At 42.6% G+C, this 23,257-nt stretch overlaps 3 protein-coding genes across 11 annotated transcripts in view; 1 reads left to right on the top strand and 2 right to left on the bottom strand.

The window, feature by feature from the left end:
* RBSN (rabenosyn, RAB effector) overlaps positions 1-7,190 on the top strand; it is a 42,588-nt gene extending 35,398 nt beyond the window's left edge. For all 6 annotated transcript variants that reach the window (XM_007500263.3, XM_056804699.1, XM_056804700.1 and 3 more), the window contains exon 12: positions 239-7,190. In XM_007500263.3, the coding sequence (XP_007500325.1) occupies positions 239-1,354 (1,116 nt within the window). In that variant the 3' untranslated portion in view covers positions 1,355-7,190. The remainder of the gene's footprint in view (positions 1-238) is intronic.
* Positions 4,767-11,090, bottom strand: MRPS25 (mitochondrial ribosomal protein S25). The gene is made up of 4 exons (XM_001376549.5): positions 10,772-11,090; positions 8,111-8,217; positions 7,100-7,187; positions 4,767-5,623 (listed from the first exon to the last, which is right to left on the bottom strand). Exons 1-4 carry the CDS (start codon positions 11,080-11,082, stop codon positions 5,431-5,433), a joined length of 699 nt encoding a protein of 232 aa, XP_001376586.4. The 5' UTR covers positions 11,083-11,090; the 3' UTR covers positions 4,767-5,430.
* A 1,496-nt stretch (positions 11,091-12,586) lies between these two features.
* Positions 12,587-23,257, bottom strand: part of NR2C2 (nuclear receptor subfamily 2 group C member 2) — a 137,700-nt gene continuing 127,029 nt past the window's right edge. For 3 of the 4 annotated variants that reach the window (XM_007500265.3, XM_007500266.3, XM_001366294.4), the window contains one exon: positions 12,587-20,335. In XM_007500265.3, the coding sequence (XP_007500327.1) occupies positions 20,161-20,335 (175 nt within the window). In that variant the 3' untranslated portion in view covers positions 12,587-20,160. The remainder of the gene's footprint in view (positions 20,336-23,257) is intronic. The other variant, XR_008913429.1, reaches the window with a different exon arrangement.

A 23,257-nucleotide genomic window follows, 5' to 3' on the forward strand; every position in this document is an offset into this window, starting at 1 on the left:
TGGCCCTGTTTTCTACCTTTTCTTTCCCAGACCCTAGAAATACAGCAGGATAAATGTGGTCATTTTTCTCCTCCCCCAGAACCAGAATTTTCTTTAGAGACATTACTGTGATTCGCTTATATGAAACATCTTAGACTGTCGAACTAGTAAAACCTCTGAGGTGTAGTCTAGTGTGTGATATCCCATGGGGACTCCCTCTGGTACTAGACTGACTGTTTTCTGCATTTGGACCTTTTAGGCTGCTCTAGAGTTACAGCGGCGATCAGAAGAGAGGCAGAAAGAATTGGTTTCTCGATGTGCAGTGAATGGAGAAGAAACTTTGGTCCAGAAGGGAACTGTGAGGAAAGCTGAGGGCTGGCTTCCCATGTCCAGCGGGCCAGGTCAGAGTGAGGAGGCAGACCCCCTCCTGCAACAGATCCACAACATCACCTCCTTCATCAAGCAGGCCCAGGCCGCTAGCCGGGTGGATGAAGTCCGCACGCTGCAGGAGAACCTGCGCCAGCTGCAGGATGAGTATGACCAGCAGCAGACAGAGAAGGCCATTGAGCTGTCCAGAAGACAGGCAGAAGAGGAAGACCTCCAGAGGGAGCAGCTACAGGTTCTTCGGGAGAAAGAGTGGCAGAGGGAGCAGGCCCAGGCCACTTCTCAGCACACACGGACTCACTCTCTAGACTTCAAAGACAAGCTCTTCCATTGGGAGTCTGGGATTGACTCTCCAAGCCAGACGGCACACATTTTGGACCTGGGCCCTTCGTTGGTCCGACATAATGCTGTTCTTAAGAGTCCTTCTCCCAGCTCAGGCCAGGAGCCAAATAAGGAGAAACCTGTGTTTTCCACAATAGCTCAGGAGATCCTACAGCAGAATGAGGTAGTTTCCTTGAACCCCTTTGAAGAAGAAGAGGTCTCTAGTCCTGGAGATGAAGGCCTCACTAATCCATTTGCTGAAGATGTTTCTCACGGAGGTTGCTCACCTCCCTCAGCTGTTGCCAGTGTTAAAAAAGAATATAATCCCTTTGAAGATGAGGAGGATGAACCTGTGGGTGATGCCAATGGGCCTCTTCTGAACCCCTTTGAAGAGGATGAGCAGCTTCCTTATCCAAAGCATTCCAGCCCTCCCCATCCTGGCAACCCTTTTGAGGAGCCAGCCTCCACCAATCCCTTTGATATGGAAGACAGCGAGCCTGATGGGGAAGAGCTCATAGAGGAAGAGCTGCTTCTCCAGCAGATCGACAATATCAAGGCGTACATTTTTGATGCTAAGCAGTGTGGCCGCTTGGATGAGGTGGAAGTGCTGACTGAGAACTTGAAAGAGCTGAAGCGCACGCTAGTCAAGCAAAAAGAGAAGGCCAACTGATGGGAGCGAGCATGGGGGTGCCTGCCAGCAGGAGCACGGTGGGAGGGGTGGATAGTGGGGCTTCCAGCAGGGTTGAATTAAGGTGCACAAAGTTAGGAGAGGGAATCTGCAATTTGATGCTATGCACTTTTACTGAGGTATTTCCACTAAATAAAAAGGGGCACACGAACAGGAGAATAAGTATTCAGTTACTGTTTTCCTGTTTTTGTCTTTTTCCTTTTAAGAAGGGATTTTAAATAGTCACCACAGAATTAACTAAATGCTATGTAGGTCTGTGGGGGCTAGAGTAGAACTAGTTAAGGTTATGGGGCAGTTCTGTCACTTCTCTTTTCATCATTATGCAGTATTATGGGGCAGCCTTAAAAATGGACCTTCCACTAAACCAAGAGCAAACCTTGGTGTGCCTAGGCACAGGCCTCTGATCTCAGTGGGAATCTTCTGTTGTGTAGCTTACCAGAGCCCAGCTGTTTAAGAGCAGGCCAGATTCCTTAGCACTATAGCCTGTGTCCAACTTTGTACTTGTTTACTCTGTAGAAACATGATACTAGAGACAGAAATTAGACCTTTCATCAGTTCTCTTTAGAAGATTTGATGGAAGTATTTGGGGAGGGGGGCAGGTAGGAAGGAAGAGTGAGCAATGGAATGTTGAAATTCCTACTTCTGAACCCAGTACAGCTTGCCCATCTCATGTTAGCAAGTTGATCCAGCCTCCAACAACAGTTGGCTGCCAGTGTTTGAAGGCAGGAGAGGTCAATTGGTTCACAAGCACCATTTGGGAAAACTACCTCCCCCCTCACCCCCCCAACTTCATAGGTAGTGGCTGATAAAATGATGAGGTGTATTCTTCAGGAATCCGTGCCATGGAACTTTGGAAAAACCACTCTTCAGACTTAGGCCTCTTCTAGCCTTCATGGGAAAAGGAATATTTTCTTAAAGTGGAGGAAAAGTTCAGATGTCTTTTGGGAAAGATTGATCAGCTCCATGCATTCCTCCTTCAGCTTAGCGAGGCAGATGAAAACAATGTCAAACTGCTTTTGGTATGACAGGAGTTGGATGTTTTAAAGCACAACACAGCTGCGTTATTTAACTTTTGCCACAGGGCTCATTTCAAGGCTAGAAGGTAGAATATTTAATTTACTTCTTGGTGGTGGGCACAGTTCTTGAGAACAGAACCTAAAGAACTTAACAGAGCTTTGTCAAGAACCCGAGTGATCACCACATTCCAATTTAAGTAGAACTTGTTGCTGATCATGCACCCCTTGCCGCTCTGCAGTGTTTGGTTCTTTGCAAAAGATGACAAAAGGCACTTTTCTCTTTTAAGTGGCGCTCTTTACCGTTTCTATCATGGAATCTCTTTGGGGAATAAGATAGCATTTATTGAAGCTGTTCAGACTGCTGTGCAGTTCAGCACATTTTGGCCCTACTGGCCAATGAAAAGGGTTAGAATTGGGAGGAAAAGGCACTTTTTGCATTGTGATTCTGATTTATTAATGAAGAAAAGATGTGAGTGTGTGTATGTATGTACATGTGTAGGATGTATGTATGGGGGGTGGGAAGGGTGAACAACACAAATATAATTAAGTGGTTTAGGGAACAAAGCGACAGCTGAGTAACTTACTGTGTTAATTGGATTTCAATTGTATATTAGTTGCATTGTGGGCAGAGCCAAAGTCCAGCAAACATTCTCAAAGGGCCTTTTTGAGTACTTAGGTTTAGGGTGTTGGCATTGCCAGGCAGGATCTTCAAGTGAAGTGCTGCCCCATCCCACAATATCATTTCCTTGTGACAGAGCGGGAGAGTTTCTTCACAGAAAATTCAAGAACTAAATGCCTCTTTCCTTTACAGTTAGAGATGCTGTTTTTCCTATGAGAGGGCTGCTTTAGTTGGCTAATTTATATTATAAGTAATTGACTAAATTTACCCTTTAAATTGGTCACTGGCAGCTGCCTCTAAACTTCTAAGAGCACCAGGAGACATTTATAGGGAATGTTTTAGACTGAGTTTACTGAATGTTAATAAATAATATAGTTGAGGAACTATATTATCCCAAAGCTGAATTCTTCTGGAACCATACCCGTACGATAGGAATAGAGGGGTGTTCTGTGTGATTGATCCCTCTCCCTATCCATTACTCCTCCCCTCCCCCTAGGCCAGCACAAGGTCGAAGGGTGATAAGGCCAGGGATTGGGAACTAGCTTTAAGCCCTTTCCTCCATGTGGATGTTCCACCCCTTTGTAAGCTGTCTGAGCCAGGGCAGTTTCATCTCTAACCAGAGGTTTGAGCTGTGTGGAGCCAGAGGGGTTTGCTTGCTTCTTTTTATCTTCTCTTCTTAAGCCTGGAGAATGTGTTAGACACATTTTGGTTTCATCCATCAGACAGTTGGGATTTCTCTGCCTTATGCCTTGGAGTTGTCCTGTCGAATACACTAATCAACCATATTTACTGAACATGTAGCTCAGTATATTTTTGCTCAGACACTAACATGTACCTTGTAAGTCTGCATCATTGTGGTCCGTGTGGTTAGGCTAGTTGTCTTGGCATTAAGGTAAACTGATCTCAAAAGCTGGAAGTTCATTTGTTTCTACTGGGCCATACTGGGATACAGACTGATAGCTGAATAAGCCACCTCATCCAAAAAATAACCTAGAGATTTGTACATTTGCATGCACTACGCTACATCCTTGTACTGAAACGTAAAAAAAATAAAGTAACAAATTTGAGTGCTTGTGTGTTTTAAGTTAAACGAATGAACTAAACCACCCTTTAAAGAATTGCGGTGGGGAGTAACCAGGGACCACGTTGGGAAAATGAGAACAAGCAGTTTGGTACAAATGGAAAGGATTCTCAGCCAGGAGTCAGGAGCTTTGGGCTCCAATCCTGCCACCTCGGGAGCCAAGCGAGTCAGAACTTTCCACTCTGACATCTTTGTTAATTTTGGGCTGCCTGGGAGATAGTTTTGCTACACTAAGAAAGTAATTTGTGCCCACCTTCTACAACTTAAAAATGAAAATGTTTCAATTCAGTTTGAATCAATGGTGCCCCTTCCTTGGAGAGCCATACCAGAGAACTTAAAAAAATCAGCACGACTGGTCAATACATACAAATGAAGCATGCAGCACCACAGAGCTAGTTAGTGCTGAAGGCTAGATTTGAACTCAAGTCTTCCTGACTCCCCACTACACACCTAGCTGTCATGGTTTGATTTGAGGAAGATAAGCAGAATGGAAGATCTATCATTGCTGAGGCTTCAAAACAGATTCCCAGTGATTGGGGAGGGCCTTAAAGTAGTTCACTTATGTGGCAGATGCAGCCCAGGTGACACATCTGGCTAGTGAAGCTGGAATCAGGCTTCCATTGGTCTTGGAACAGCAGGCCATGTCCAGTCATCCTATACAAAGTCTTACAAATTGACTGCATATTTCCAGGTTTTAATGCTTTACAGTGAAGGAGAACCTGATAAGCTTTGAAAAGCATGTGACAAGTAAATGAAGTTCAATTAACCATCAGAAGAAAATTAAATTCACTTTGAAATTCCGACACTAGCCAAAGCATCCCCACAACCGTATGCTGTCGTCCCATAAATGCTGATAAACCCCAGGCGTAGCCACCCCGGGAGCACCTCTTGCAGCCCTCAATCCTGAGGATATTTGTCCTCATAAGGCGTGAAGAACACGGGGAGAAGGAATAAGACTTGGAATCCAGGGGAATGGAGGCTTCTCGACAGGCAAGATCCAATGACACCAACTCTAGGCCCAGTCTTCCATTTTCACTCCCTAGAAAACACTTGTGTTCCCTCGTCTTACAGAACTAGGAAACCACATTTTAGAGTCAATAAGTGTTTTTTATTAGCAAACTTCAGTCTTTTCCTGTAGCTCCCTCCCTCCCCCCCCGGCACACCTTGTCTTCTTGTACTCCCAACTTTGTGTCAGGGCCCTTCTGAATACGAAGTAGCGCCGGAGCTTACTGGCCGCTGACACCACATGAGCACATGTCTCTCCATCACTTGCTCTTTCAGGCCTTTGGCTTCCAGCACTGGCTCTCATATCCCAGGTCCCGGAAGCCTCCACCGTGGAGCCTCAGTCTTGAGCATTGGCTTTCAGAGTGGCTTTGTACTTGCCAGTCATCTCTTTGGGCAAAGGCACAATGGCTGGGCAGGGGACCTGTCCCTCCACTTCACAGATGCATTCCCGCAGGCAGTATTTTTTGGGTCCAAAATGAGCTGGGTGAGAAAGCTTCTTTTTCTCTAGCTCCTCTCTCTTGAGGACTTCCCTATCAAAGAACAAAGGCAATGAGTCCCAGTGAAATATAGTGAAGACAGTTTTCCACTGCGCCAATAACAAAAAGAAGGTAAGAATCCTCTTATCTGGATACTTTTCTTTGTGCTATAACTCTGTCACCATCCATGGACCCAAGTTTCTAGGGTTGGTAGAGCTGGAAGAGAAGTTCTCGACCTAGGCTCTATTGCTAGCAACACCTGATCTGGTGCAGGAGTCGTTCTTCACCCCCCTCAGAGAAAGGCCGATGACTTTTATCACTGAAGAAAGGCAATTCTTGCCTTTCCCCAGAACAGGTGATGAGTAGAGGCCTACCCCTGGTTATAAGGAACACCGAATCATCTGCCACATTTACTTTCCTTATAGGCAATGCAAAAACCAATTTCTGTTGCCCCAAGTCATGTCAACCTGAGGGAGAAGATCTAGAAATCCTCACATAAAATCCTGAGGCTTACAGGGATGAATACTAATGGTGATAGCAAGTATTTTTCCTTCCCTAAGCAGCTCCTTCACCCAATGTCGTTTCCTGGAACTCTCCTTCCCTAAATGCTGACAGTGCCTATGAGGAAACTGGTTGAAGTCCATGTTAACAAAACCTCTGCTTATCATTGAGGCATTCTGTTCAACTTAAAAGCCATTTGTAAAATCGGTACTGTATGCAAATCAAGCCACTCACCCCTTGCTAGAAAAAGCTGATAGGAGAAGAAAAATTAAAATGAATTAAGTGGAAGCTATCTCATCTGGATTAGAGAAACCGTGGCATCATGCCACCAGCTAACTTCCTCTTTCCTCTTTCAGTGCTCATGTAGAAAACCCTAAAACCCACTAAGGAGGGAACTGCGTCCAGGGTGGTAGATCTATTCCGAAAGGAGCCTCTGATTCTAAGCAGGATTCAGGATTCAGCAAAAGTGTGTTAGAAGCAGTTATTTCTTGAAAATGTTCTGAAAGGGAGTCATATTTTTGCTAAAAATAAAGGTGGAAAAAAGCATGATGGTCTCCTGTTAAACATGCCTTCACTTGATGATGTCATGGTTTTGATGACATGGCTGTGGCCCACCACCATGCCCTGGATCCAGTTTTTTAGATGACAAGCAGTATCGCAGGCCCTAGTGGTTTTAAAAAACACTTGGGCAACAAAGCTGACTGACAAGGCGCAGGCTTCTTGATTCCCAAATGGGACAACACCCATAAAACCCACAGCAAACTCTAGGTGCTATCGGGGTTCACTAGGACCTTTACTGCTGCCTGTCAAGGAAGATCTGGCAGCCACCACCATACCTGGGGGCCTTCTTCTCCCCTTTACTCCTGGTGCTTAGGGAAAGATGGCAGCTAGGCCCAGACCTTGGAGCTAATGGGACCACCCAAAGGGAATCCTGTTCTCCCTCCACACACCAACCACTCGCCTGTCTGGCTTTTTCTCTCAAGAGGAGAAAGGGAAGCGAGGGCCACTGGCCAGGCACCCGCAACTTACTCATTCTTGCCCAAGATCTTCTTGACGTGCTGCATGATCTCCAAGTTGCTCTTGTCCTCCACATCCACCAGGACCTGCTCACCAGAATCTAGGGAACGAGAAGCACAGAACGGGTCCTGCCACGACATCTCCTCAAGACTCTGATCTGGTTACAATGTGTTGGGACCAAGACACCAAAGGAAGGGTGCAAGGGAAGGCCAACAGGAGCCTGTGGGAAACACGCTTGAGGCAGGGGTTGGGACAATGACTAGGAAGGGATGTAAGTTAGTTTTCTCACTTGTTGAAGAAAGCTGGTCCTTGGAGGAGCACTACCCCCATTCATGGTGATTTGAGCCTCATAAAACCACTCTAAGCTAGCTTCCCTTTACAGATTCAATTCAAACATTTATTAAGTATCTTAGAAGTTAGGCAATCAGAGCACCCTTTCTGGCTGTGTGACCCTGGGCAAGTCACTTCATCCCCATTGCCCAGCCCTTACTGCTCTTCTGCCTTGGAATCGATACACAGTATGATTCAAAGACAAGGTAAGTGTTTAAAAAAAGAAAGTGGCATTAGGCTCAGCCTGGTGATAAAGAACTATCAGAGGATCACTGGTTCAATGAATTAGGGCAGAGGCAGAATTAATAGCTTGGGCCTATTGACTTTCCAATGTCAGGTTTTTTAAGAAAAAACCTTCACCTTCCACCTTAGAATCAATACTCTGTATTGGTTCAAAGGCAGAAGAGTGGTAAAGGCTAGGCAATGGGGGTTAAGTGACTTGTCCAGGGTCATCCAATTAGGAAGGGTCTGAGGTCAGATTTGAATCTAGGATCTCCTGCTTTCAGGCCTGGGGCTCAATCCACTGAAATACCTAGGTGCCCCTGTTTGGTATTTTTAAAAATCAAAGCCTTAATGTGCTTGTAGCTACTGTAGGAAAAGCTTCTCATGCTAAACCTGAGCTCTAGTTCTGCTGCAAGAATGTCTACAGCTGACCAGTAGGAGACGGTGGGGCAGTCAGGCCTGCTGACTCACCTAAATAAAACCGCAGAAACGGCGATGGTGTCATATTCTTGAACATCATGATCTGCACCCAGGGATTTTTGTATTGAATCTGAGGAATGTTGAAAAACACAAATTTCCTACAAAGGGGAAAAAAATAAAACCAGTAAAGAATTTACTGGAGGCACAACAGAGACATCCAGTGGACCATCTGCAACAACTTACTTAGGCTTATTGTCTCCATTTTACACATGGGTAAATTGAGGCTGGCTGATAAAAAGACCCGACATTCCAACACTAAGCACTTAGGGAAGGTTTCTGCCCCAAGCTACCTGGCCTTATGCTCTGGGTGCTGCAGGGTGGATAATAAGGCTCCAAGCATTACCCTGTGACATCAGGGCTATTCCTCTCCCTTTTTTATATTCTAGAGACATCAGGGAGCAGTGAGTGACTCTTGTCCTCTCAGCTTTGTGGGTTTTAGCAGGATAAAAGTACAATGTGGTCGAGGTACACTGGATCAGGTCCACGTTTCAGAATTTCCATTGACAACTGGGCTCACTGCACCAGGCAATCAAAATCCAAGTTCCCTGTGGCAGCAGTGGATGAGCACTTGGATCAGAGTTGACAGCTACAGCAGCTACTGGGAACAGGAAGCATTTTCTCCCTCCACACATTTTTCTAGGGTACCTTGTCTGGGTCCTGTCTGTAGTCCATTCAAGAGTGAGCTTATTGCAGACATTGGTGACTTGGTAGAGGCCAAAGCACTGGCTTCTGAGCCAAGGAACTTGAGTTTATTTTTAGTTTTTGAAAATTTTATTTAATTAGTCGATTTAGAATAATTTTCTTTGGTTATGAGAGTCATGTTCTCCCACCTCTCCCCCGCTTTAGTTGACACACAATTCCACTTGGTTTTACATGTATCCTTGATCAAAATCTATTTCCATATTGTTGATGTTTGCACTAGGGCGATCATTTATAATCTACATCCCCAATCATATCCCCATCGACCTATGTGATTAAGCAGTTGTTTTTCTTTTGTGTTGCTGCTCCCACAGTTCTTTCTTTGTGACCCACATGTACAATAGTGGGTGATGAATCAGAATTAAACTAACTGCCCCTGGGCAGTCTTAAAGCAATACTTCAACTGTGATTGGTAGACATAAAATTAGGGGAAGACACAGGAATTGACGCAAAAAGAAGTGTCTTTAAAAAGGAGCTGTCACTTCCTGTGAGGGACAGATCTTCATTCTTTGGAAGTGGAGACTGGAGACAATTATTCATTCTTTGGAATGGAAGTTGGACCTGATACCCTGTTCCTGGTGAGGCTGTTCTAAAATCTCTTCCTTTGAACTGACATGTGGTGAGTGAAAAGCGGACTCTTAACTGCTTTATTTTCTGAAAAAAACTAACCTCAGGAGAGACTTACCTCTTGAGAGAGACTTAAGATATCTTAACTTATCCTCTCTCTGATTTCTTACTTCACTCTACATTTTGTAAATAAATTTCTTTGGAATAAATTAAATTCCTGTCAAACACACTCTTAAATAATCCAGTCCAACCCTTTTAAAATTACTCCCTTTCTCCCCTTACAAATTGGATAGTGTTCTTTCTCATAAATCCCTCCAAATTGTTCTTGATCATTGCATTGCTGCTAGCCTTCTTTACCGATGAGGGAGCAGAGGCACAGAGTGGTTGGGAAGGCACTTCTCCAAGACAAGAGAGGTTGTAAGCAATGGAAAAAACTCCTCAAATCCAAGACCTTGATCTCCACATCTAGTCCTTTTTTGGATGCAGAAAAACAACCTTCAAGAGGCAGTTGTTTTCTAGGGTGTCCCTCTGTCATTCCAACACAAGCTATGACTTCTACCAGAATCCCTTTTTTTCCTTTTCTTTTAAAAAATTTGCCATGGTTCCATGATACAGGTTTTCTCCCTCCCCCTACCAGGGTTGACAAACCATTCACACACACACACACAGACACACACACACTAAATGCTCACTCGAACCCATTTCCATATTATTCATTTCACAACTCTGCATTAATGTTAAACTTGAATTTCTCAGCATGAAGTCACACCCCAACACAGGTTCTCAGGTCCAGGTTCTTCAAGGCCTGCTAGGCCCCCAGCTCTGCCTAAGGGCCTTTCCAGCATAGCAAATGGCTTCTTAAGTCAAAGACCTGGCTCAAAACTGCCTTCTGGAGAAGACCCAAACCTGTGGGGATCAGTGACCACAAAGGAGGTGGGGCACTCAAGGAAAGCTTTCTAGGCACAGACAAGAGAAGCAAAGCAAAGAACTGTAAACAGCAAGTGTACAGGAAGTCTATAGAGGCAGTGAAAGCAATCCAGGGGCTCACTTGGAGACCTTGAATGCCAGATTTAATTTCTACCACGGAACCTCACTTAGGAGGCGATGGGAAAGTCTGAGGGCTCGAGTGGCAGGAACAGCACGATAGAACTGTGTTTTGGGAGGAATAACCTAGCCGACAGCAAGCATTTATGAAGCCCCTACTGGGGCTAAAGCCCTGCAGCAGCAGGCTCTATGGATGAGCCAAAACTCGGGGTTCCTCATCACCTTCCCTACGTGGGGTTTCAGCTCATCTAGAGACCACCCCCAGCAGGGATCCCCAGAATCAGGATCGGGCTGACCAGGTTGGGTAGGAAGATTGCACCGGGGCCCGCGAGGCTCACTGACCTGGCTCCCTCGCTCAGCTCCCCATGGGTGTTGTAATTTACGGTCATAACCTTGACCGAGTTCTTGAACACAATGTCGCCTTGCTTCAGATACTGCAGGGTCCGCCGGATGGGGAAGCGCCCTTTCATAAGCATCGCGACAGCTGTGGCGGATCCCGAAGGTCCCAGAAACTGGCGAATGCACGTTCCGGTCCACTCCCGCCTATCTCTCAGATTCAGTGGACACGGCGGCCCAGGACGCTGCGCAGGCGCTACCGCGAAGCCGCCTGGGAGATATAGTTCGGGAGCTCCAGGCCGCATGCTCCCGCGCATTCCCGCCTACTGCACAGACTCGCGGGATCCGCAGCTCTGAACGCCGCGCAGGCGCGTTCGCGAAGCCGCCTGGGAGATGTAGTTCGAACTCTAGGGCGCACGCTCTCACCTACTGAGCAGACTCGAGCGGACTTTGCGGCCCTGGATGCCGCGCAGGCGTCGCGAAGCCGCCTGGGAGACGTAGTTTGGGTGCTCCCACCTGTGCACGACTCCTCCACCCAGCGCTGGCGAAAGGGGTGCCAACCATCCTTGAATGTCGAAATGCTAGGTCACCTCACTAAGAAAAAATCCGATCCTTGGGGCAGATTGACCTAGAAATCAGTGAGGGAGTTTTTCGTTCTTTGCTTTCACTTTACACAATGAGCCTGTAGCTTGCTCCCACAAGCCTAAGTGGCCCCCAATGCCGGGCAGCGCATTCGGGTCTCAGGGTGACAGGCATTGGGGTGGGGGAAAGATGGTCCCCAAGACCCCTTCTCTCCTTTATGGACACTTACAAAAGGTAGCAGAGGCTTCGGAGCCCCCGAAAACGCTGGCTTTGGGGGCAGGGTGTGCAGTCGCCTGTCACCTCTAAGTACTCCCAAAGAGGAGAGGTACTCCATACCGCAGCCCCGTTGGGCTGACTTCTGAGGGGTCTGCAGTTGGAAGTACTGCCGCCAGCTCCTCAAAGAATGGCCAATGGCGATGCTTTACCGTGCCGTCCGTCTGCCGGGGCTGAGTCTTTTTGGCCCTAAATCCACGTGTAGCACCTTGGAAAGCTAACGCCATGGATGTCCCAGTTTTTCCTCTCCAGAACCGTTCCCTGCTCACCACATACCACTCTGTGGTTTGGGTATAAAAACAATGAAAGGTTTTATTGCCGCGGGGCACGGGCAAAAAAAACCTCGGAATCAAAAGACATGGGTTCGAATCCAAGCTTTTATCCCTGACTTAGAACCAAAAGGACTCTGCAGAAGCTCGAAGGGTCTTTGAAGATGTCTGGTTACACAGTGTCCAGGAATGGATCTGGGACTAATAACGGATTGCTTTTATATGTGGCTGGTTATTTAAAAAAATATTTTTTTGGAGAAAGGTCTGGCCTTGTGATTTCCTGGGCACAAGGGAAGTCCCTGCAGGGAAATTTGGCAACTTGGCTACAGCTTAAATTGTTGGATAACTGAGAGCTCAGTGATTTGAGTCGGGCCTATAGGGCTATTATCTGGTGCTCTGGATTCTAAGGCTAGCAGAGGGCTTCCAATGGACAGAGCGGCCTGTGGGCAGACTTAGGCACTAAAGAGTAGCGACCTGTCTGGTAGTGCCAGAGAGTCTGTAAGGTCCAAGAGGCCAACCCTTTCTTTGTAAGAGAGCGTATCCCCAGCAAATTTTCTTTAGATAGGAAACAGCAACATGTTATCTATATTAAGACAGGAGTAAGTTGAAATGACAGAGATCAGAGGATGGGGGGAAGGGTGCCTATACAACCCACCATTTTATTACAATTTATATAAAAAGGAGAGTCAAAGAAGCATTTCCATTTGTAATTCACTTTTAATAGTATAAACCTCATTTAGGTAGTAGTATTAAGCCACAACAATATAATGCCACGTTTAAACAGCATTTAATAAAATGCATAAGCTAATTCATGCACTGCAATACTCTATATACAAACACAACAATGCAAATTCTTCTTCATGACTGAAGACATTGATTAGATATAAAATTCAGATAAAAAAGAACATGCTATTATTTTTTTTAGATGCCATCACATGTACAAAGTCAGTCTCTACCAAGCTGTGAGAAAGCAACAGCCTCTGTGGCAGGTTTGAAACCTGGAATTAAAATGTAACGGCATAAACAACACTTGCTAAGATGAAGATCGGAGGTTACAGAAAAGGTCCCGAGGAAATCTACGGTCTGACTTCTCCTGGAGCAGCCCTATTCCATGAGGCAGAGGGTGCCGGGGAGGAGGAGGGGTTGGGATTGACAAAAACGTTCTGAAGAATGGATGGGCTCTAGGAATAGTCCAGCCCTTGAATTTTATGTGGCAGCAGCATTGACTTTCATGGTGCTAGGATGACTTAAATGATTAGTTATTCTATTTTTCCTAAATAATTACCTTGCTCAATGTGAACATCTCTTCATTTCGACTGTAAACTAAAACACTAAAGCAAACGTTTCAAGAACTAACACTGGCGATCTTCTCCAGCATAGTTTCCTAGGTGCTATGTGGATGTAAATATTCAAAACAGGCACTTCAAACTTCCTGGGTTAATCAGAAACCAATCTGCATTAAAAGAAAGAAAGAAAGAAAAAAGCTCCATACACTCTTCTTTTCCCCAACTATCACACTACTCAGAGGACATGAGTGCCTTCTTTTTAAAAGCCACTTTACTTATTCTGTGAAATAGCTGCCGATTTGATTAATCTACTTTTAAAAGAAATTTATTTTTTAAAAATAATTGCATTGTCATCAAAATTTAATTTTTTTGCACCAGGTTTCCCCCTCACTCTTCCTTAGAAAGCAAGTGTCAGTGGGATAATTGTTATTGAAATCAATAAGAGTCCCACAGCTTCCTGTTGGACTAGGGACAGCCATAAAGTGTCTAAACAATTCACTCATCTCGGTGGTAATTTGTTTTGTTTTAAAAAATCCCATGTGACCTACACCTCTTATTTTTTTTAAGTCATTAAAATATTTGTTTCAGTATGCTGCCTTTTTAATAATATTTTTGTAAACCAGATTCCTGCAATAGAATTCTGTCAAAATGTTGTTTACTGCCCCATGGTTAATATGGATAATGGTTTCCTCTTTAGGTGGAACTTCTCATTTTTAATCCACATGGAACTTCTGTTTAAAAGCAGCAGTATGAAATTTGACAGAAAGGGTTCTACATTTATCATTGAGGGTACACACACAAAGTAGTATTAGAGTCATCTGTAGCCTGAATTTAAAACTAAATATAATTGATGGTCAGAAAAAAACCCCCAAACCAGCTGATTTCAGGTGACTACACATAATTTCAGTCTAGTAGCTAAAATGAGTGCCACATAAAAGTCAACAGTGGTAATTTAATATTAATGTTTTTCCTTCCTCTAAAAATGGAACACGATTGAAAAAAAAGTTCTTGCCTTTCATAGTTGCCCGTGAATAGGTCATTTTTTTCCCTTACTTGCTCCCCTTCTCTCGACTCTCCCAAATCCCTCCCCACCAGGAACATTAGAAAACACAACCCCTGGCAGTTAGTCTGAAAGGATCTTTCTGCTTGATGCCACAAGGAATGTGAGAACTGATCCCACATCACTGAAATGACCTCCTCTTCTTCATCTCTGGATTTTCCAATGTACTCTTTTAAGAGAATGCCTGCACATGTGCCAACTACAGCCAGAATAGGGTACTCTGGAAAACTGAGAAGTGCAACGTAATTTTAGTTGTGCACATCCCACCCTCACTTCGTCTTCTTCCAGCTTAGCACTGAAGAAAACAGGGAGAAGAATGACTACAATGGAGACATGGTCAACTAGTGTGCCCCTTGCCCCCTTGCCCCCTGAACTCGTCATCCTTCTCTCACACAGTTAGGGAATAGATGGACATGTGCATTCTTCTGGAATTGTTTTTATTTTGTCTTTTGTCTTTTTTTTACTTGTACAGTTAGACTTTAACTAACTTTTCTTTCCCTGGGTGGTGTCTTGCTCCCCAAATAAGAAAAATATAAAAAGGTTTGGGAAAACCTCCAATGCTGAGGGACTGTATAAACATTGAAGACAATTTAGCTCACATTAGCAACTCAATCATAAACTCTCTTTAAACATAAAAATGTTTGAATACATGGCTACATATCTGTATACATAATATACATATATATAAACGTACACACATATTTACACTGTACATATATATATATAAGATATAAACACTTATAAAGTCATTCATTCATACACACGTACATACAAATCTGTACACATACATCAGTTGCTGAAGTGATTTCTAGTACAGGACATGCAGAAATGCACAATTTTGGGAGGCACACAATGAAGATATTTATAAACCTGCATACAAAACCCACCCTTCAAATAACTCCAAGTCTATTAGGGCCCTTTCTCTTTATCCTTACATCAGAGTGAAGAATTCTCTTATTAAATCTCCCATATTCCAAAGGGTTTGAAAAAGTGAGACAAGAAGAAGCAAGTAGAGTAAGCATTCTACTCTGCCAGCTGTGATAAAAGGGCGGTCACTGTAATGAACTGAGAACCTGCTCCAAGTAAGCTACATCAAGAGATAGTGAGTCAAAGAAAGGTTGGGGTCTCATTGTGATGTATCTACAATGGAAAACAGGAATGATTCACACCCAAATTAATCCACGTATGAGGTCTGTCTACCAAGAACTGTTTCCAAACTTGAGCTGTCTTAGATTAAAAAAGACACCTACGAAACACACATCTGGTATGGAACAAATAATAGATCTGAAGATGCATCTCAACATAAATTTACAAAAAGGATAAGGATATTTTTCTCCAGATTGAATGTACTACATTTATCGACCTTTTATGGCTCTGTGCACCTACCCTCTAAGTAAATCAAAATCTAGGTCTGTAGTGTAGACACAAGTAAATTATATGATGGGTTTAAAACATAAAGATGCCTATAAAAGAACAGATGCAGCCACATTGTCATTGGCCTGACATCTTAAACATCATGAACCCCAATTCACATTTAATACTGACTCTGACAGAACCTAAAAAAAATCATCCTTGACTTGGAGAATTATAGGACACATCTAACTCACACAACAAATACATACTAAACTGCAAAAAAACACAACCCCCAGACTCATCACATTCTTGGAAAAGAACTAGACAATAAATAATATTTTTTTAAAAAATCATCAGAATATAAATTTCACAACTAGAAAAATTATGTTAGGCTTACTAAAAATGTTTTTAGTATTGTTTAAAATTTTGATCTGTGTAAAACCTAATAGAAATTAGAAAAGGATAATTATCTTCTTTTACAATTTAGACCATTCCAAGTTCTTTCAAGGGTCAGTATTACTGTCTTTTAAAATTCACAGGTGCTACAGAAGTCTTCAGGCAAGATTTTATTTAATAAAAGAATTTAAGGGTATGTGTTTGCGAGGAAGCTGAACACCATGTCTACCTTATGACTCCAGAGAAAGTCCCTTTCCTGACTGTTACACAAGAGAGGAATGCTAAAACAGGGGGCAGTGAGTGGGAGACTGAGTCAGGAAGGGCCAGGGTGTAGATACCTTTTTTTTTTGTCTTTGAGCTGAATCTAAGAGTTTTCAGAATCAGGAGATTCTCTCCCAAGTGTTTTTTATATTTTTAAAATTTTTAATCAGAGAACCAGAACTAGGCTGTTGCCCTCCCTGCATTCAGGTTTTAAGAAAATGCTTGGATACATTCATTCTCCTTAACCAAATTTCTTCCTGGTAATTTATATAGCCTGTTTTTCAGGATATAAGTACTTCTTCTATAGGCCAGATGCCAGATCCTTCTTCAGATGGAGCTATTGCACTTCTGAAATGAGTCATTATTAATTTTTTAACCTCAGGCATACCCCATTATTAGCAAGGATATCAATGTCATGCATTCTGGGTATTTGACTGTGCTGTAGCACAGCGTTTATATGTGGAGTTGGGAAAATGTCTCCTAAATTGTAAAAGAGAAAAAAAGTATTTGTTTGTGGCTCTACTCCAGGATACCAGGTGATAGCCAAATGCTAAGTATTTGGCCATTGTTAAGAGCACTCTCCAGCCTGAAGGCATATTCTTTTTATTAGTGTATACTAAAAAGACTTCATAGAGTCTGGTGACAACTGTCATTCCTATCATTCAGATTAGTTAGCTGATAGTGAGAAACCTGATCTCTCTCATTGCTAAACTTGGTGTTCTGTAAACTCTTATAACAAGGAATGGTAATAATCAAGGCTGGGTTCAAAGTTTGAGTCCAATCTTTTGAAAAGAATTCCTTTAAAGAAGTCATGACCCAAGAGATGTTTTTTTTCCCTCAATTGCTGAAAATAAAGACAAGATGATAAAGATCTAGGCTCTAGACAATTTCTCATGGGACAGAATTTATCATTCATTTGAAATAATTCTTATGGAAAATTATTCTTTGATGATTGAAACAAGAAGAATTTAGGCATTAAGGGGAGTGTTTCAAAAATGAAAATATTTTTGTTTACTTAGAAGCAGCTTGGTTGGGATAGGCAAAGGTATTTTTAAAATAATGGAAACAAATAAACAGAACTAAAGTTGACTTATTTTTTCTTCAGGCACTATGAAGTCACTGTAGCACAAATCCTAATTTTTTTTTAAGGTTGCTCTCAATGACCTATATGTATAGTCTTTATTTACAAATAAGTTCTTTGCCAAAGCACATTTGAGTAATTTATAGAAGAGAAACATAAAGCTTATGATGATCTATCTTATTAACATAACTGGAATTATTCTAAGTCTTATGAGAGTCTATCCCACTTTGATAACGAGAGTTTAAATCAAAACAACATAATGAACATGGAAATGCTTCCCACTCCCCAACCCCCCAAATGAAATAGCATGCATCAATACAATTGCTGTCTTATCCCTGATCAAAGCTGCTCTCCATGGGGAGCTCAGAGCCATTATGGTTGTGTGTGTTCTAGAACACCACATGATCATTAGGGCTTGCTTTTTTAAAAGGGTATCATTTTTATGGGATACCTACTGTTCATAAGTGTTGTCTACCATTATCCTCTGTACTGACCTAGACAGATAAACTTCATTATTTTGGTCAATTTTCTTTTTCCTTCGTCATTAAAACCATCTGGGAGTCAATAAAAAAAAAAACAACTCAAAAAAGTCCTACCAAAATGTTGGGAAAAAATGTATTATTTTCCCTTACATATACATAATTTAAAAATGATCACATCGTTGTATCTCACCAAAATTAGATTTAAAAGTGGGGGCTGATATGAATATCATGTGAACGAGTTTCCTACTAACAATGACTCTGTCATAAAGAATGGCTAATACTTAATTTTGATTGATTCTGAATAGAGACTTCAGAAAGCTATGGCAGCTTTTAGCTCATTTATCAAGGTGGCACAGGGAACAAAAAGAGCAGTGGTAGGGATGATTAATTTTCTCTTGAACTTTGTATGTAATCCTGGGCAGTTAATATTTCCAATTATTATTAAAAGAAAGCTATGGAATGTGTTGGATCAAAATCAGGAATAAGCTGTATCTGCAAGCGCCAAAGGCCAGGGGAAAAGTTTTCCTGTAAAGGGTAATGATACGGCCAGTAGAACTTATTTAGCTATTTAAAGATAATATTTATTACCTCAAAACTGTCACCTGCCATTGCTAACACCCATTTGTCAAGGGACATAATGCTGAAACTTGACATTATGAGATGAATTTTCTTAATTAGCATGAACATAAATAGGGAACAAAAAGGTGAATCTAGATTCTGGATAAATTTTGCCCCTATCTACAACTTTCTGAGTTAATTTAAATGTGCTATCTGGACTATCATTTAGGACTGTTAATTTTTTAAAACAACAGTGGACACATTCTTTGCTAAAATCATACCCGGGAGCCCAAGGTGTCAAACATGCCAGGCAAAACAGGACCTCATAAAAGTGGATGCACAAAGCCCATTGTTTTCAAATGTAAAGCACACATCAGGTGCCTATCCTCATCATCTCAGCAGCTGCCTTCTGTACAGAAAGGTTAAGTTTTATGAATGCAATTTGATGAAGACATAATAAAAGCAATAGGACTACTGTCTGAATGACAACAGAGAGAATCAATCCCATGACACGTCCTATTCAATTTAAGCAGGAACTTATCAATATCAAATTAATACCCTGATACTGTGAGTCACTTCTCCATTACAAAAACCAAAATCATTAGTAACCTTAACACAAATGATTAGTCATTAACTGCAAGAGTACATGATTTTTTATAGGATATATTCTGGATGCCATCCCAAATGGGACATCAATGTAAAGTGAAATGGGAGAATTCAGGGAACTGAGGCAGAGGGAGAAAAACTTTCTATTTTTCTGATGCAAAGTTCTCAGACTGCTGGGCCTGCAGAGGCCCCTAAAACGCTCACCACACTGTGGAGCTAATAGGAGGCAGGAGGGAATTGGGGTGAATTCAGTTATTGGATAACCTGAACGTCAGTCTTGGCAGTTAATCACTGACTAATTGCATTGCAACTCCTAGAACCAGTTATCCAAACAAGTGTTCTGGTTCTCAGTGACTGTGCAAACCTCTCCTGGAGGCTGGACTATAGCGCCTCAGGAATCGGAGGGCTCCTGGTCACCCACCACGTCTACAGACTGTCGCTCTCTTGGTCTCCCTGTGCACGTCATGGCTGTGGCAGTTATTGGGCTGCTAATTGTGCTATAGACATTTCCTTTATTTCATGCTGTAAATAAATCACATTCTCAGTAGTTTGGAGGACTGCAAAGATGCACACTACATGTGCATACAAACTCACAATGCCTTTTTGCCCGAAGTAGAAGTGATTGTCTCTTTTTCTGTCCCCCTCTAAGTTTTCACAGAAATCATTAGCATTTTGGCCAAGGACATCTATCATTTCCTCCTTGCCTATTCATAGGCAGGATACTGATAACATTATCAAGTGGACAAGAAGTTCTTAGAAAGTGCTTATGTCATTACCCTGGTAATTAACTGCTAAATTTTCCCAAGGACACTGTTATATATGTATATACAGATACTGTTTTCAGTATTCTTTAATACTAGTCTCTGACATTATAAAACTTTTTTTTTTGCCCTTTGTCAACTTCTAAATACAAAGTGAGTTAAAAGGTCACTCAGAAATCTGACACCTTATTTGTTTTTTTGAAATCAAAAGTCATTAAAATATTCCTTGTGGCAGAAAAGGAGCCTAGGCTTTCAATAGCTACTATTGGGGTCTCCTAGACAAGAAGAAATCAGGTAGGAAATGGTTAACATACGGGAAATATCTGTACATACCAAAATATCACTATTTTTATTTTCTTTATATCTTAATGGTGTGGTTACTGGTTCTATGAAAATTATTTTGATCCATGAAGATGTGTTGTTCCCACTATAAGTTCGTTCCTGTTATCTGGCCATTGTACTCTGCGGTTTCCATTTTCAGAATGTAGGGGATTATGCTGTCTATTGAAACATTGCCGATGAGACCAGTAAAAAATAGTTCTTCGGTAATACTGGAGCTCATCAGCCTAAGTGCTGGGAGACGAACAAGAATCCGAGCCAGCCTGGAAGAGAAAAATGCCACATTAGGAAAATGAGATTCCACAGCCCATCACAACTGGACACAGATCGTCACTGTTATTTGAGGGTACCTTCTACCTTGAAATGTTTTGAAGATTAGATCGGTGCTTCTTTTAATGGCAATGCCATCAGAAGAGTCCAGGATCTACAGAAGCTGGCATCCCCTCTGCTATACTGCTTGTGGCAAAAGTTCTCTCTACCTGACTATAAGTCATGGATTACTATGGCTAAAAGAATACACCAAACGGCGGCCAACCTTTTGATGATTAACCTTGCTCATATATCTTGGCTTAAGGATTGTCATCCTGAGATGTTGCTGAGGTTGTAGTAAAGCCTTTCCAGATTGTTAATAGTAGACAATTTATTCACCATGCTAGATATCATAGAGAAGAACCACAACGTAGAAGAAAACAATATTTGGGATGGGCAGAAATTCCTAAGAAATCTGTTTATACACATGTTAAAGGTATTGGTACCTTCAACAAAATTCAACAAAAAACATTTTGACTGAGAGATCTTAAAGGGAGGAAAGAAACCTGATAGAATGAATGCTAAGACTCAGTGGGATGAGAGAGACAGACAGACAGACAGACAGACAGACAGAGACAGACAGAGACAGAGAGAGACAGACAGACAGACAGAGACAGAGAGACACAGAGAGAGAAAGAGACAGAGAGACACAGAGAGAGAGAGAGAGAGACGCACACAGACAGAGAGACAAAGACACAGAGACAGACAGAAAGATAGAGAGTGCCAGAGTGAAAGTTTGAGCATTATATAATAAGGAGATATAAACATGGGAGGAAAGCTAGGAACTGGAGGATCTTCTAGGGAAGATCAACAGGGGTAGAAACAGAATTGATGCTGCCATTAGAACAGTCTACAGACTACTCAGAGGGTAAGAGGAACTAGATGAGGTCCCTGGGAAACAGATCATATCCCTTGATAACACCTATTCTACCCACAGCAGATCAGCTAACAATTTACCAACATGCATTATTGGTAATTTAATCTTTCAATAATGGAAAGACCAATAAGGAAAACTTACTCTAAACCTAATGCCTGCCTAAAAAGAACTGGTTGTTGGGACAGAAATGATGGGAACTTTGAGAAAAGTGGAAATGTCTGCTCCACCTTGGATTTTGATTCAAAGAGAGAAAGGAAGGAGAGGACTAGTCTGATCTGCAAGCCAGATTTGGGGAGAATAGATTGTTAATGGTTCAGAAGAATGCTAGCTTAGGATAGGGGGAAAGCTCTCAGTAATGAAATTCTTTAGATATAAAGAAACAAGTTCCAAAAAGAAGGAAAAGGGAAGGCTGTCTAAGGAGATTCATGTGGATGTATAGGATATAATCAATTAAACATTTAAAATGACACATGTATCAAATACAAGCCAGGGCAAGTGATAATGAATCCAAAGTCATGGCATAGTCCCCAAAGAACAGTGCTAGGAGGATAAAATTCAGCACGCACTAAAAGGTGGTCAGGAAAGGTAAAGACAACAAAAAGGAATTTTTATGCTCTTCCAGAGAAAAGAGGACAGTAAAGTAGGGACAGGACAGAATGATGGCATTAGACAATAATGGGCCTCTTTCTGCCCTTCTCTACAAGTAAAATGATATGTGGACTTGAAAACAGAAAAAATGGCAAATAAGGAAGCTGAAACCCAAAGAAAGAAGAAACTTAGTAAGAGAACACTTTAGCTGCTTTTACTGACTGCAAATCACCAAGCCCAGATGAACCAGGTATGAATTTGGCAAATACTAGCATATATGACTACTGAGTCAGTGATCTCTGAAAAAGCTGGAGAAAAAGTGAAGCCTCAGGACTAGAGAAAGACAAATAGTGTAAAACTTTTCAAAAAGGAGAGTAGAGGCAATGAAAAGTCGGTAGCAGGGGTGTAACATGGATTGAAATTCAAACCTGGGGTCAAATCACCCAGCCCTGGTCAATCACTTCCTCATCTATAAAATGAAGAAGTTACACCTGATGACCCTGAAGGCTCCTTCCTGCTCCAAATCTACTGTCCAAATGGACTATCAGGCCATATTAGTATCTTTAATGTGCAAGTAAAGTCTTACAATTGGGTTAAAAAATAAATACAAATAGGTGGAATGTGGTTTTTAACTGCTCATCTGGAAAAAAAAAAGGGGGCGTTACTGGCTAAAAGCTGAGTATGTACTGACACTGTGGTCTGGGAATGAAGGAGGCATTAAGAGAGACACAGCTCAATCACCATCTACCTTGGGCCAGGAACCATTCTAGATAAAGCGGATCCAAAGACAAACGTGACAATCCCTGATATCGAGGAGTCGGCATATTTCAGGGGGGGATTGTAAGATATGAGAATCCAGGACCTTTGCTACAAGGAAAGAACACTGGGCCTGGGAGCTCCATTCCTCCTGCTCACTAAGGCAATGGGGTAGGTCTTGCCCTTAGCTAAGCTCCCTGAAGGCCTGTGGCTGGAAGAACTGGGGCAGGGCCAAGAGCTGGACAGTTCAGTTCGGTGGCCTGGGTTGGAGCTTGGCTCTACCATTTTCTCCCTGAGTGACCTTGGGCAATGTTTCCTTTCAATGCTGCTTCTGTAAAATGGCCAGGTGGGTACAAATGGGCAATAACAGGGTCACTGCTAGCTCCAAATCCCAGGGGTCAAGAGGACTTTGCCTCTCTGAGGCTCTGGGTAAAGTGGGAGGAGGAGGCTATGGGGGGGGAGGTGTGCCCAAATCAGCGGCGGTCAGCAACGCCACGTCTGACCACTTCTATCAAAAGGAGGATGGAGATGAGCTCCTAAAATGAGACCAAACCTAGCCTGTTGGGTCCATAACGTGCTCATCTCCGGGGAGGATGACCATCATGACAAGGAGGAGGGCTGGGACAGCGAGCAGATTTCAGACCAAGGGGGTCCC

Source organism: Monodelphis domestica, chromosome 7 (assembly GCF_027887165.1).
Source record: "Monodelphis domestica isolate mMonDom1 chromosome 7, mMonDom1.pri, whole genome shotgun sequence".
Lineage (NCBI taxonomy): Eukaryota > Metazoa > Chordata > Mammalia > Didelphimorphia > Didelphidae > Monodelphis > Monodelphis domestica.